The sequence below is a fragment of the Camelina sativa genome, chromosome 12 (genome assembly GCF_030686135.1).
Source record: "Camelina sativa cultivar CO46 ecotype springtype chromosome 12, ASM3068613v1".
NCBI lineage: Eukaryota > Viridiplantae > Streptophyta > Magnoliopsida > Brassicales > Brassicaceae > Camelina > Camelina sativa.
Genome location: NC_141891.1, coordinates 40,040,764 through 40,054,570, shown reverse-complemented (window position 1 = coordinate 40,054,570; position 13,807 = coordinate 40,040,764). Strand labels below are relative to the sequence as shown.

General features: G+C 34.5%; 3 protein-coding genes across 3 annotated transcripts; 1 reads left to right on the top strand and 2 right to left on the bottom strand.

Moving 5' to 3' along the window:
- Positions 1-1,617: 1,617 nt before the first annotated feature.
- Positions 1,618-3,970, bottom strand: LOC147933381 (uncharacterized). The gene is made up of 6 exons (XM_087477429.1): positions 3,691-3,970; positions 3,389-3,539; positions 2,810-2,939; positions 2,442-2,729; positions 2,121-2,348; positions 1,618-2,035 (listed from the first exon to the last, which is right to left on the bottom strand). The coding sequence occupies exons 1-6, from the start codon at positions 3,968-3,970 to the stop codon at positions 1,619-1,621; spliced, it is 1,494 nt and encodes a 497-aa protein (XP_087333555.1). The 3' UTR covers position 1,618.
- A 6,820-nt stretch (positions 3,971-10,790) lies between these two features.
- LOC147933380 (plasma membrane ATPase 2-like) lies at positions 10,791-11,367 on the top strand. The gene is made up of 3 exons (XM_087477428.1): positions 10,791-10,889; positions 10,985-11,163; positions 11,271-11,367. The coding sequence occupies exons 1-3, from the start codon at positions 10,791-10,793 to the stop codon at positions 11,365-11,367; spliced, it is 375 nt and encodes a 124-aa protein (XP_087333554.1).
- Positions 11,368-11,801: 434 nt separating this feature from the next.
- LOC104732855 (thioredoxin H2) lies at positions 11,802-12,557 on the bottom strand. The gene is made up of 2 exons (XM_010452449.3): positions 12,435-12,557; positions 11,802-11,966 (listed from the first exon to the last, which is right to left on the bottom strand). The coding sequence occupies exons 1-2, from the start codon at positions 12,555-12,557 to the stop codon at positions 11,835-11,837; spliced, it is 255 nt and encodes an 84-aa protein (XP_010450751.2). The 3' UTR covers positions 11,802-11,834.
- Positions 12,558-13,807: the final 1,250 nt, after the last annotated feature.

The window sequence follows — 13,807 nt, the reverse complement described above, 5'->3', positions numbered from 1 at the left end:
ATTAATTAGTTCTTTGGTAGTCTCTTCTCTGAAAATATTTAAGTGTGACAAAACAACTATCTTGCTAAAACAAATTATAAGAGTTTGTGGATGATATGGTGGGTAGTTAAAATTAGCATTTAGTTCGATGTAAGCGGTCGCCTTGACTGACAAATGCAACAAGTGCATTTCATACGGTCCAATAAATTTAAGGCCAATTTTTGTAGCATTAACATTAATTATATAAATATTTAATTGTGTGCTGAGATTATATAGAAAATCTATATCTAAAAAAGCTCCAAAGTATTATTTATAACACTCCCCCTTGGATGACCATTATAAAAATGTAGTCCCAAATGCACATATGAGATGCTGCCTTGTTAAAAACTTTACCAGGAAAACCCAGTGGGAAAAACCATGGTTAAGGGAAAAACAGTGCAGCGCACTTTTACTCCCCCTCTTCAGTACATCACTTGAAATCTTCAAAATGTCGCAATCCAATATGATGAAGTAACTTCTTGAAGTAGTTGTTGAAAATGCCCTGGTAAATGGTTTGCCAAATCTTCACTTGAACAAATTTGTAAGACATGTTTATCGCCTTACATCACCATTCTTCTACAAGTCATTGGTCTCGCAAATGACTCATCTTGATCATTATCTTTGTCTCTCATGATCTTATCAATATATATCAAAGACTTTGAAGATGATAGTCTTTCACTATTGGAATCATAATATTCCTCTTCAGGTGTTTATCTTTTGCGTGTTCTTTGTTGTCTCGTTAGAAACCTTTCATGGAAAAACCCAATGGGATAAAAACCATGATAAGGGAAAAAGAGTACAACCACGCTTATGATCGTATTTCTCCCCCTGAAAGCATCATCTTCAGCATTGTGATCATATATATCAGCTTTTCTAAACTGTAATAAACAGAGCTTTAGTTTACAAACTTATATGATCATCATATATTCTCTCGGGTCATTGAACTTCAAGTCATTTTCACCCCTTTCATATAGAAGATCTATTTGAAATTTAAGTTCAAATCTTCTTTTACATACAGTCTTCCAAACAATCATCTTATACATAGGAGTTATTCACACTACAAGAAAACATGTCATTTGCGAAACCCGTAATGATCGCTCAATGGTCGCAAAAAAGGGTTTTGCAACCGCTTAGCAACTATTTGCGATGGTCGCTAAAAAACGGTCGCAAAATTTGTTGGTCGCAACATGGTCGCTTATTTGCGACTGATTTAAGACTCATTAATATAGTCGTATATTAGCGACGTTTGTGTGACCGAATGTGGTAGTTGCAGTTTCCGACTAAACTGCAACCAACTCTATTTGGGGACTTTTTTGTGACTATTTATGTAATTTTGATATGGTCACCAAGTGGTCACATTGTTTGAATTGGTTTGGTCACAAAGTAGTTACAATTTTTGAATTGGTTTGTTCACAAATTAGTCACGGTTTAGCAATCCTAAATTTGATTAATTTTGGATTTTGGAATGATATTAATCAAAAGTAATGATGATTTAAGGTACTAATCATGCAAACTTATCATCCTAAACAAAAAGATCATCCAAAAAGTATTCAAAAGCAAAACAAGTTCATTAAAAAAAAAAAAGGGAATTGCAACAAGTTCAATTGGAAGCAGTATTAGAGGAGGGAGAAATGGCAGCTGGACTGGAGACTGGTGTGGTGCATGGTGTGGTTCCTCCGCCAGTGAGTTGTGCATTGGTTGCAGGTGCGGTAGCTGGATGGGTGGTTGGAGGTGTGGATGATTCAGGAGGAGAAACCATAAAAGCTTCAAACTCAGGATTTTTTTCTTTCATATAGAGGAGAAGCCTCTTCAGTTCAGCTTGAGAATCTCGGTGTTCCTGATCACGTCGTGCATTCTCAGCCTCGTGTTCAGAAATCTTGCGCCGAAGTTCATCTTGAAGCTCCCCAAGAGTTGTTGGAGAAGCACTTGTATAACTCTCTGCCCTTTTCCTTTTCTTTAGTGTCTCCACAAGTGATCCAAGTCCAAATGGGTTGCCTTTGTGGTCTGTATGAGTACACTAAACCAAGAGATAAACATTCAGTAATCATCACAGACTAAATGGAACCAGATTTAAAAAAAAAAACAGATAGAAACGAATTTACCTGAAAGAAGATTTCATTTCTTTCATCAAGGGAAAGATTATGATGTGTTGAACTCTCTGAACCATCTGGACCACCATCTACCTCTGTTTCAGCTTGTCTCTCTTCTATGGTCCTATCATATGTCTTAGCAACTTGTTTGGCTTTTTGATCCACAAATGTTCCATCCGGACGAGTGTGTGTTTTAAGAAACACTTCCACTAGTGACACAGGACGCCCCAACTCTTCCTCCTACAATGATAGTGAAACAGATTAAATCATGTAAATATCAGAAAAAACATGGAAGTATCAGAAAAACTTTGAGCTGAATTCGATAAGTCTTACCATCTCTTGATGAATTTGCACAAATGATTTCTGACCAGCTAAGTGTTTGTGCACTCCAAGACCTCCACGATCAGAGTTTCTGCACTGTGAAGCATTCTCACTCTTCTCAATTGCATCAGGGGTCTTCCAATATTCCACCATAACAGGCCATAATTTTTCACCAATCCATGGTGGTTGTACACCACTCCTCCTAACTTGACTGACAATTCCTTTCATCCTTTTCTTGGCTATCTTCAAGAAACCTGCTTTAACGAGCTCAGTAATACCGATATCCCAATTGTACTTCCGCTACAATAACACAAAACATAGTTAGCAACAATACCAAAACATAGTTAGCAACAATAACAGAAATAAGGAGTAAACCTTACCGCAAATGTCCTGAAATATCGCTCTTGAATTTTGACTGGAGTAACCTTCCAACTGTAGTAAGGCCCATCAAACTTTCTCCTCAATATTCCAGAAATCGCTCGAGACAGCTGACCTTTCTGCCGGTTAAACCTGTTACATAAAATGAGTAAGTCTACTACTAAATATGGACTTGAAACAATTGAAACAAACTATTGAATATCAAACAACCGACACTTAAAGCAACAACTATACTTATTGAATATCAAACAACAACTAGAATTATTGACACTTAAAGAAACAACTACAAACTTAGACTTATTAAATATCAAACATAGACTTGTTGAATATCAAACAACAACTAGAAACTTAGACTTATTGAATATCAAACTATTGAATATCAAACACTTAAATCAAAAACTACACTTATAGACTTATAGACACTTTTAGCAACAACTACAAACACTTAATACCATAGCATTTTATAGCATAGCGTTTCAAGAAACTACAAGCAACCGAGTAATCAACAACTACAACTGTTATCAACAACTACAACCGTAATCAACAACTACAACCGAGTAGCAAAGGAAAGAGTTTCATACCATAGCGTTTCTCGGCCGGGGATAGGATGCTCAGACAAGAGTGGTAGATGTTCTCGGCATGGAAGTCTTAGCAAACCATTCAAAAGCTCTTGGTAGTAATCGACATTTGGATTTTGTTGCTCTTGGTTTCCTTCTTCGCCATTATCTTCCTCTTCATGATTAGGGTTTTGTTGTGGTTGCGGTTGATGAGGAGGCTGTTGCTCCGGTTGATGAGTAGGCGGTTGATAGAGGAGGCGGTTGATGAGGAGGCGGCTGATGAGGAGGCAATTGGTGAGGATTTGTCCTCCGCGGTGGATTTGTACTCGGCGGTGGATTTGTACTCGGCGGTGTAAGTTCCCTCCGCGGTTCAGGATCTTCCCTTGACGGTGGATGGGTACTCGGCGATGGACTCGTTATCGGAGCTGGATTTGTCGTCGGCGGAAACTGAGAAGGTCGACTTTGGTGTGAATGGCTTGCTGACTGCGTCCGTTGAGAGGGGTTCGACGATTGAGAAGACAAACTGTTACTCGGATTATAGATTCGGACACCGGTGGCGGTTCTGGCACCGCGACCTCTGGAAGAAGCCTTACCCTTAGGAGGCATTAGATCGATTGAGAGGAAGGAGAGGAAAGAGACGATTGAGAGATTGAGAGAAGGAGACGATTGAGAGATTGAGAGAAGGAGAGGATTGAGAGGTTTGAGAGAAGGAGAGGATTGAGAGAAGGAGAGAATTGAGAGGTTTGAGAGAAGGAGAGGATTGACAGAAGGAGATGATTGAGAGGTTTGAGAGGTTTTCTCTCGAAAACCCTAGATCGAAATGAAAAAGAAGGAAGAAGTGTTTAATCGTTTAATGGGTTTGCCTAATTAATAACGAAACTAGGTCGCACTTTAGTCGCAAACCAGTCGCAACCAAATTAATTAGATTAATAAGTGGTGGAAAGATATACCGCCAAAACAAAATAGCAAATCAGTCGCAAGTTAGTCGCAAACTGTTACTCTTTTGTGACTATTTTAAATCAGGTGTTAGTCGTAATATTGTGGCAAAAGGGTCGCAATGTGTGACTATTTTAACACTACCTTATTAAAGTCACAAAATAAAAATCTTGAATTCTACACATTATGAACAATATAAATCACTAAGGAGACTCATAGTAGATACAATAAAGTACTTATAGTAGTAAGATTTAGTTAAACAATGTTTATATTACTTAGTTTTGATTTTTCTTCATTGGAACACATTCTTATAAATGAACATGTAACACTTAGGATAAATTTTGAAGTTATGGATGTTTAGTTTATAGACATTGAAATTTAATACTTTGAGAAAGTTATTATTGACAAATTGAGCAAAATAAAGTATAAACTTCAACCTAAACATGTAGATGAATCTCAAATGTGAAATTTCAAAATAAAAAATATATAGAGTGGCTAAACAGTCTTAAAAGAGTAGCTAAATCAGGTGTTAGTCGTAATATTGTGGCAAAAGGGTCGCAATGTGTGACTATTTTAACACTACCTTATTAAAGTCACAAAAAAAAAATCTTGAATTCTACACATTATGAACAATATAAATCACTAAGGAGACTCATAGTAGATACAATAAAGTACTTATAGTAGTAAGATTTAGTTAAACAATGTTTATATTACTTAGTTTTGATTTTTTTTCATTGGAACACATTCTTATAAATGAACATGTAACACTTAGGATAAATTTTGAAATTATGGATGTTTAGTTTATAGACATTGAAATTTAATACTTTGAGAAAGTTATTATTGACAAATTGAGCAAAACAAAGTATAAACTTCAACCTAAACATGTAGATGAATCTCAAATGTGAAATTTCAAAATAAAAAATATAGAGAGTGGCTAAGCAGTCTTAAAAGAGTAGCTAAGTTATATGTTAGTCGCAAAGTCTTCAGATACATGTCACAATATAGTCGCAATTTGTGACTACTTTGTTACGAGGTAGGAGTAAAAAATGTGGACGCAAATAAGTCCTCAATATGCGACTTTTTTGCGACTATTCTTAGCGACAATAGAACTGGTCACAGAATAGTCGCAAAGTTGTGACCATTATGAGACGAATTTCTTTTCGATGCAAAATAGTCCTAATGTAGTCGCTTATTTGAGACCCTTTTATGACGTTTATGTTTCGTCGTTAATAAGCGACGTTTTTCTCTCCAATTTTTTTGTAGTCGCTTAATCGTCGCAAGTTAGTCGCAAAAACGTCGCTATATTTTGCGACTGAATAAGTAGTCACAAACTGTAGTTTCAAAATGTATGTTTTCTTGTAGTGTCATACTCTCCTTGTAAAACTTTCTCTTTCAACTCTTCTTCTTAGTATGGTATTAGAAACCATTTTTCTATGTAAGATGATGTAAGCATCTTGAGATAACATCTCTTTCATCAGATGTCAAATCCGTAACCTCAAGAAATTTTGTGAAATATCTGATCTTATACAATCCGATTTCTCCATTTTTTAGGAGTAATATTTCATCATTGATTATTTCTACCGAAGATCAGATAATATTTTCATCATCAACATATTTTGCACTTGTTCTTGTACCTTTCATTTAACAAGAACCACTTGTAAGCGCATAAGAGACAAGAGACACATACAATTTTTCTTTTAAGGAGGTTCAGCAAATGCCTACATCCACAAAATTTGTTGAAATATTTATTGAACACAATTACAATTAGTGTTCATCTCATATTTACACAACCCTAAGATATTCACTTAGCTTGTTTCCGATTTATTTTCAACCCACTATAAGATCCCTAAGATCAACAACAATGATCTACACACAAGATTCTCTCATAGAGATAATCTCTCACCCTTTTCTCCCCAAAGGTGTCAAAAGACATCAAGACTTTTTCTTGCTTTTACCGAGAACTATAAAGTATTGCTTCTAGCAATATAATTAGCAATATAATTACTTTAAGGGATATCTCTTCTAGTTTGAAAACCTTCTAAATAGACTAAATCAAGTCTTGCTTTATTTTCAAACTCATAAGAGATCTACATAGTTGCTTCCACCATATGAGAGTGCATTTCTCATAATAAATATCAAGTATTTATGATAATCGTTGTACTACTACATGTACTTTATTTCTCATAAAGATCCCCTTATGTCCCACTCATTTTACACCTTTAATTGTAAGGACTACAAGTCCAAATATTATCGCTTTAAGAGACTTGAACTATTTCATAGTTACTTCTTTCAATGATTAACCAATCATTCTTTGTGTACACTTTTCCATAAAACTTTTTCTATTAACCGAGGTTTATGATCCTCGATTTTTATCCATAACATCATACTCTGTAATACTGCATGCAAAAATATTTACGACGTCGATTTGCTCTTTTGGTTCCTTTTCATTCTAGACATGAACTTGTTGAGATTTTCTTTCATTATGATTCTCAGGTACCTGAATCTCTTTCTTACTTATGCATACATCTCTTCTAGAGATTTTTCATAACTCTATGCTTCTTCGGTGCCATATTAATTTAAGCTCCTTTTTTTTCGAGGATGCTTATATTTAGAACCATAAGTCTATCGCACTTCATGCGATCTTTAGACTTACTAGCAGTTGATCTTATCCTTCTAGGATATTAATTTCAATTGGGATATATATGGTTTCTGACCCAAACCAATTGTAATGGGGAGTACTCATGATAATTCATTGGCCCGATGCGAACTTATTGACATATAGAGTCATTTTTGTCAATCACATAGCCTGGTTTCACCACCATTGTCAATTAACCAAATACTATTGCAAACTCGAATATATGGCGGATGATCAGTCCACAATATCTCTTTGAATACATACCAGAAAATTGACATTATCCAAATTCATAGGATCAGTGAAAGCCATATAATCGCGGCTTGCTTTGTAAAGCAGCACACAGAACACTAGGAAAACTCTTTAGGTTCTCCAATGAATATTTTCAGAAATTTCTGATTATTCTTTCGCATCACAACTAAACCGGAATGGCTTAACCAGTCATGCCAAACAGTGAGATTTTTTTTAAACCTTCTGGTTTATTATAAGCATTTTATCTTCTAGATAATGCATGTAATCTCTAAAATACTTTTCTTGCCTTGGTAATAATACTTATGATTCAAAGTATTTTCTTCGCTTATTGTCTCAACATGATTACTTTTCAAATCCTCAAGATTTGTTCTATTATATGAGTGATTAAACTCATTTTGAGTGTGAACATAATCTTATATTTGTACCATCACCTCTGTATGTGGGATTCATTAATTCTCCCCTCTCCCTCGAGATGATGACACTTCATGTCTATCAATCTCAATTTGAATCCCACTCTGTAATCAATAATATTCTCAAATTGGGTTATGTATTATAACTTAGACCCTTTTAACTTTTGAGACTAATTGAGAGATTATAACACATAATTATCAAATTATGTTCCCATAGGCAATAGTATAAATACTCTTCAAGAGGTTTCAATACTTTTTCTACTACTTCTTAATATTGTAGTAGAATAGTGAAAACCAGTTATAGCATAAAATCATATTCACTTCAAAGAATAGACCAGACCAATAGGATGTGATTCACATTAACATCTCATAATTTTACACTATCACAAAATATAAGATTATAATATTTTAAAAATATAGATATATATTTTGATTATATTGTGTCTACATGACAACAATATTTTGTGACAAGTAAATTATGTACTTTCTAATACCTTTCCATCAAATATATTATTTTCTATTATATAATCTTGTTAATAATAGAAACAAGTTGATTTATATATATATATATATATATATATGTATATATATATATATTTAAAGAGTTTTAGTCATTTACTTTATTTAGATTATTCTAAAGAACTAGAGAATTTTTATGATCATATACTTGAACTTAAACCTTCTCATAGAAGTGATGCCAATAAAATATAATAATAATCATTATTTAGTAATTTGTTACTAAATTTTCAGTTTATTCACCAAACAAATTTGAATGACATGATTTAAAATATTTATCATAATAAAATATCTAATTTAGATTAGTTTTAGATTTGTGATTAAACAAATAAAATAAATTACAATACATTATAAACAATCATATAAAAGAATGTTAAATATTAAGCATCATATCTTTATATTTATGTATATATATATATATATATATATATTTTTTGTTTAAAATGTTTTACCAAAATATATAATTATATTATTATAATTATTTCATGATAATAAATTATATATGACCAATAGCCAACAATGACATATAACGATCTCATGAAATTTGTTTCTTTTAATTTTTAATGGCATATTAAAAGTTATATCAATAATTTATCACCATCAAATTTAATTGTAGATATGCCATAGATATATGAGGTGATAAAATCTAACTAATATGCAAAATAAGATTAGTTGTACTTATCTCGATAATAAGACGTTGTCGAGAGGATGGAATATTTGAAACAAAACGTAGACGTCTCGATGAATGATGTTCCTAGAGACTGAGATGAATACGTAGATCTTTACTTCACCATGAGATATCTATCATTCCTTCAAACAAAAGACAATTTTTGTCAAACCAAAGATATCTATCATTCATTTTACCAAACCAAACTTAATAACCAATAAATTAAATCCAAATAATCAAAAACATGTTCTATTATGAACAAATGAGATGGCGTTAGAACTCGAACGGTCGAACCCTAATTACTAAACTGACTTAAAACCAACGATGGACAAAAACATATTACCAAGCTAAATAATAGAATAATCATGCGTTTAGTTTGAGAATTAACCTCATGAAACCAAACGATAAAGCAACAAGTGATAATAATCAACAATAATATACCCTAACAAACAGATCCATCTTCACAATAACGACTAATTAAAGCATGGATCGATTACAAGTTTAAGTAAATAATAAAATTATTAATATCTGAGAGAATCTATGAATCAACCGAGAGTGGGTATATCAAAAGTATAAGGTTGAATTCTATATACATAAACTATTCATCCCACTTTATAACGAAACATGCAGCCATAAGTGTAAATAATCCATATATACTTATCTTGTTAGGGATGGAGGATCATAGACGTTGTTGGTTAAGGTTTCGACACAAATATTAAAACTCAGACGGCGGAGAAGATAGACGTTTGAGGTTGGAGAGTAGAGAAGTCGGAAGTGGTGACTGTTGGTGGTCAACGTCTGCGACTAGGGTTTTTTTTTTTTTTTTTTTTTCCTTAAGATGATTAGGGTTAGAGACTCGTGCTGATAACGTATTATAACTAGAGGTTTAGGTAATTATTCTCGTGTGTTATTCTCTATTCCATAGTATACAACATATATATAGGGATACAATATTAGGGTGTAGGGTTTTATACTAATAGGTCGATAATGGACATCCATACAACAATATAAATATTTATAACACAAAGTATTATTTTAAAGTTTTATTTTGAGGTCCAAAATTAAAAAAACATATGAATAGGCCCAAATAAGGGTAATGCTAGATGAGTTCCGATTATTTGGTAAAAATATAATTTTTTTTTTGTTGTTGCATCGGGTTATGCCGTTGGTTGAGCGGAGGCAGGCCTAGATGTAAGATGAGTTTAGATGATATGGTTAATCTCCTATGACACTTCTAACTATATGTACAATCGCAATATTAAATTACTAAAAGTTACATATGTAATTTGGATTAGCTCTAAAAATATTAGAAATATTTAAATTATACAACAATAACACTAAACTAGAAAACCGTAAAAATCTAACATCATCACTATATGTAAAAATAAAAATTGTCCCATGATATGCTACGGATAAAATCCTTGTATTGAAGGAATCTCATCCTTCTCTCGACTCTGAAACTAGATATCTACGTAAGATTGAAATTTGGAACATGAGCCCTAAACGCCGTTCTTAATCATATTTTAGTTTTTACGTTTTTATCGAGATGGTATAAGCACGAAACAAGCTAAGAATACACAACTCTTATTCTTCATCTCTCGTATCATTATGCTTATGTAAACTGGATGGTTTGCTAAACCATTAACTCAGATTAGGGATTCTGTTTGTATGCCTTTGGCTAGTTACGATGGAATCAATCAAAGAACAATTTATCATTGATCAAACATATCGTAAAGGAAGTCCATGACAGCTCAGATCGACCAAATCAAATGCATTTGAATCAAAGCTAGCTTGCAACATAGAACCACTTTGCAAGATGAGCTTCATAGTCTGCCACGATCAGTCCAACTATTATTTGGCATGTAATGTGCATTTGAGTGAACCCACCCCTGCAGATGATAACATAGAATGACATAAGAAGAAAAGTCAGGAGACATACTCAGACATCAATCTTAGATATCAGTGTCTTTTAATGCATTAAGTTTTTGCAGCAATAGACAGAAGCTATCATTCATGATCCACTTGATCTTCTACATTCCAATTGATCCATTGAAATTCTTCATTCGTTACACTTTGACTGGAAGGGCCTGGGATCTTGTCATAGAACAAAGGGTAAGCTGAAGATCTTCATTCTTGAACAAAATGGAGGATTCAGTTCAATTTCTTGTCTGATGATTTTATTGCTGAAATCATGAATCTTGATACAGATTGCATTCACAAGGAAGAGAAATTTCGGGAGAGAAGAGCGTGAACTTAGATGGGCACACGCCCAAAGGACCCCCCTTCATGGCCTTGACCCACCTGAAACTGGGTTCACAAAACACAACAATTATGCAGTATTCAGTCGGTTGGCTAAAGATGCAAACAGACGCGCCGAAATAGCTCGGTAAGCCTTACATTTTAAACCTTAACTGAACGCCCATATTTCTTGATGTAAGGTTGTGTAAAGGGTCATGGATGGACCATAGATTTCAGCTTACCATCTTCTTGCAGACTGAGGGAGCTGTCGACAGTAAAAGGACATGTGGAGTCAGTGGTGAAGCTCAAGGGTCCTGGCATCAACACAATTCAGCAATCGTACACTGTTTGAGGAAAGGAACACAACTAAAATCATGCGTCTCGCTTCACATATGTAAATGTCAATGTGTGTATGTACATAAGTATCCGTCAAGTGCCAGAGTAGTATAGGCCCAGTGTTATGTGTGTTCTGTAAAAAACCCTCTTACATCTGAACCTGCTATAACTATATTTTGCAACAACAACACTCTTCCTCCTCAGTAAAACTATATCAACAATCAAATACCGAGCTCAGGTGATCTAAATGAGAGTAGAAGAGAAACCTTGTGAACCAGCTGAAAAGAATCATCCACACTGTACCATAGTAAAGCATCTGAACAAATCATTTCAAATCAATTGTTGAATCACACAAAAGGTCTTATAGTCTTGAAGACACAGCAGAAACAACAGAGTATAGTACAAAGCCGCTCCCAACAACATACCATTTATTATTGAGTTTACAGATATGGGTTATTGGCGAAGGTTTTAAAATAATGCTCACTATGCCCTGAGTTTGCTAACTTTGCTCTCAAGTTCGTCCTTTTTGGCTCCAATGATCCTTTCAATCTCTTTACCCTTTTTGATCAGCACAAAGGTTGGCATTCCCGTCACATTAAACTCTTTAGCCACATCCTGAAAACATTAAGTCATGCAGTAAGTTAATATTGTTTGTCAATACAATTCAAATAACCAGAAGCATGAAAGGCTGAACCTAACTTCAACAAAACACTCCATCTTATATCAGAATCCTAATGATTTTGCAGTTGTACCGATCCATATCGGACCAAACACAGTGAACAATGGATCAAGCAGAGTAATGAGGGATACAATCATACAAATGTCAGAGACACAGAAAGCTGAAACTTTGGTGGTAACAGCATAAACCATGGCAGAGATGCAGCAAGTTTAATATCTTTTTACCCCAATTTCACCAGACTCTTATCTTATAGTATCAGAATTATATTGATCTGCAGTTAATACCATAAAGCTATCTAATGTCTTCCCACAAAATTGCTTAGATATCACAACACTCAATGTAAAGGCACACTTAAGACACACAAAAAAAAAGATGAAGACTGTATGATAGATAGAGATACTTACAGGAAGCTCATCAACATCTAACTTGACGAAATCAACATCAGTGAACTTATCAGCCATGGCATGAATCGTAGGCTCAATCATCCTACATGGTCCACACCACGACGCCGAGAAATCAACCACCATCTTTTTACCAATTCACACAAAATCAAAATTTCAATCAAAATCCCACCCAAAATTGATTGATTTACACATAAAACTTGTTGGAACTACACTTTTGACAACATGGCTTTAGCCAACTTTCCGGTGACTTGTCCGGTGACGTCCGTCATCGGAATGACCGGTTTAAGGACTCTTTGGATTCCTTGTAATGAGCACTATAACATAGTGTAGTTACTTGTCAAAAACGAAGTTATAATGAATGAGAAATTAATCTCCAAAGTGGTTAGCTTGAAAGCTTATAACTAGTATTATGGGATGAGGAAATTACGTTGCATGGACCGGACTTGGTTTAATATTTTGGAGTAAATTTATTTGCAACTTATATTACATTTCATGTTACGTATGTTGCTTATAATATTCAAAATTTTTTATTTGCAAAGTCAAATCGAGTTTGTTGTGTTTAAAACAAACAAAGTCGAAGCCTTATCAACTCAAACGGAAGAATAAGTCGCTCCGGAGATCTCGCCAACGTGTGAGACTTCGATCGCATCTCTCCACTCCTCAACTTCCCGAGATATCAGTCCACGAGCCCAGATTTTGTGGAGAGCATCTCATCCTCCTCTCCATATAAATACATAGCTCTCTCGTTTCATTATCTTGACGCTTGCGGAGAAGCAAAACACTCTGAAACAAAAATCCAACTCTCTCTCACTCCTCTCACTACAAAAACGTAAGTGTTATCGTCAAGAGTGTATCGTTTGCGCCAACATTCGTTTGAGTCCGTAGTCAAGTGTTGTGACACGGTCTTGTCTCGGTTGTATCCTGGGATCCATGTACTCACTAAACCGCCACACTGCGGGAGCTACTTTGGGTTAAGGAAAGAGATCGTATCTCGCCTCCGAGAATCTACTTCTACTCCTTTCTTCTATCGTTTTACATAGGTGTTATAATCGTTATCTCATATTTGGATTTTCGCGGTCCTACAGTCTTAACCCAAAGTAAAGATTCGTTTTCTACATATAGTTTAAAACGGATCTTACGACGCGAACAGTTGATAACGATTAATGCCGTAGTGTAAGCGATGTTTGAACGTTTTATGTGAAGGCTTTTGGGTGTGTTTCGCAAAAACGCTTCAAGATTCTCGAGATTTCAAAAACAGTTTCCATGAAGACCATGCATGTGGTAGTTTCGTGAAACAGTTTTTTCGAGCAATCAAAATTTTTTTTTCTACGATAGCTTTAGTGCAACGTACTATAATAGCTATCTACAGAAAA

Bases quoted from the DNA above. Each gene is read 5' to 3' on its own strand.
- LOC147933381 (XM_087477429.1), bottom strand. From the start codon at position 3,970: ATGCCTCCTAAGGGTAAGGCTTCTTCCAGAGGTCGCGGTGCCAGAACC. The intron at 3,540-3,690 runs GTACAAATCCAC...CTAATCATGAAG, and splicing joins GAGTACAAATCCACCGCCGA to AGGAAGATAATGGCGAAGAA. The intron at 2,730-2,809 runs GTAAGGTTTACT...GTGTTATTGTAG, and splicing joins GATATTTCAGGACATTTGCG to CGGAAGTACAATTGGGATAT.
- LOC147933380 (XM_087477428.1), top strand. From the start codon at position 10,791: ATGATCCACTTGATCTTCTACATTCCAATTGATCCATTGAAATTCTTC. The intron at 10,890-10,984 runs GTAAGCTGAAGA...ATCTTGATACAG, and splicing joins ATCTTGTCATAGAACAAAGG to ATTGCATTCACAAGGAAGAG. The intron at 11,164-11,270 runs GTAAGCCTTACA...ATCTTCTTGCAG, and splicing joins AGACGCGCCGAAATAGCTCG to ACTGAGGGAGCTGTCGACAG.
- LOC104732855 (XM_010452449.3), bottom strand. From the start codon at position 12,557: ATGGTGGTTGATTTCTCGGCGTCGTGGTGTGGACCATGTAGGATGATT. The intron at 11,967-12,434 runs GTAAGTATCTCT...TAATGTTTTCAG, and splicing joins TAGATGTTGATGAGCTTCCT to GATGTGGCTAAAGAGTTTAA.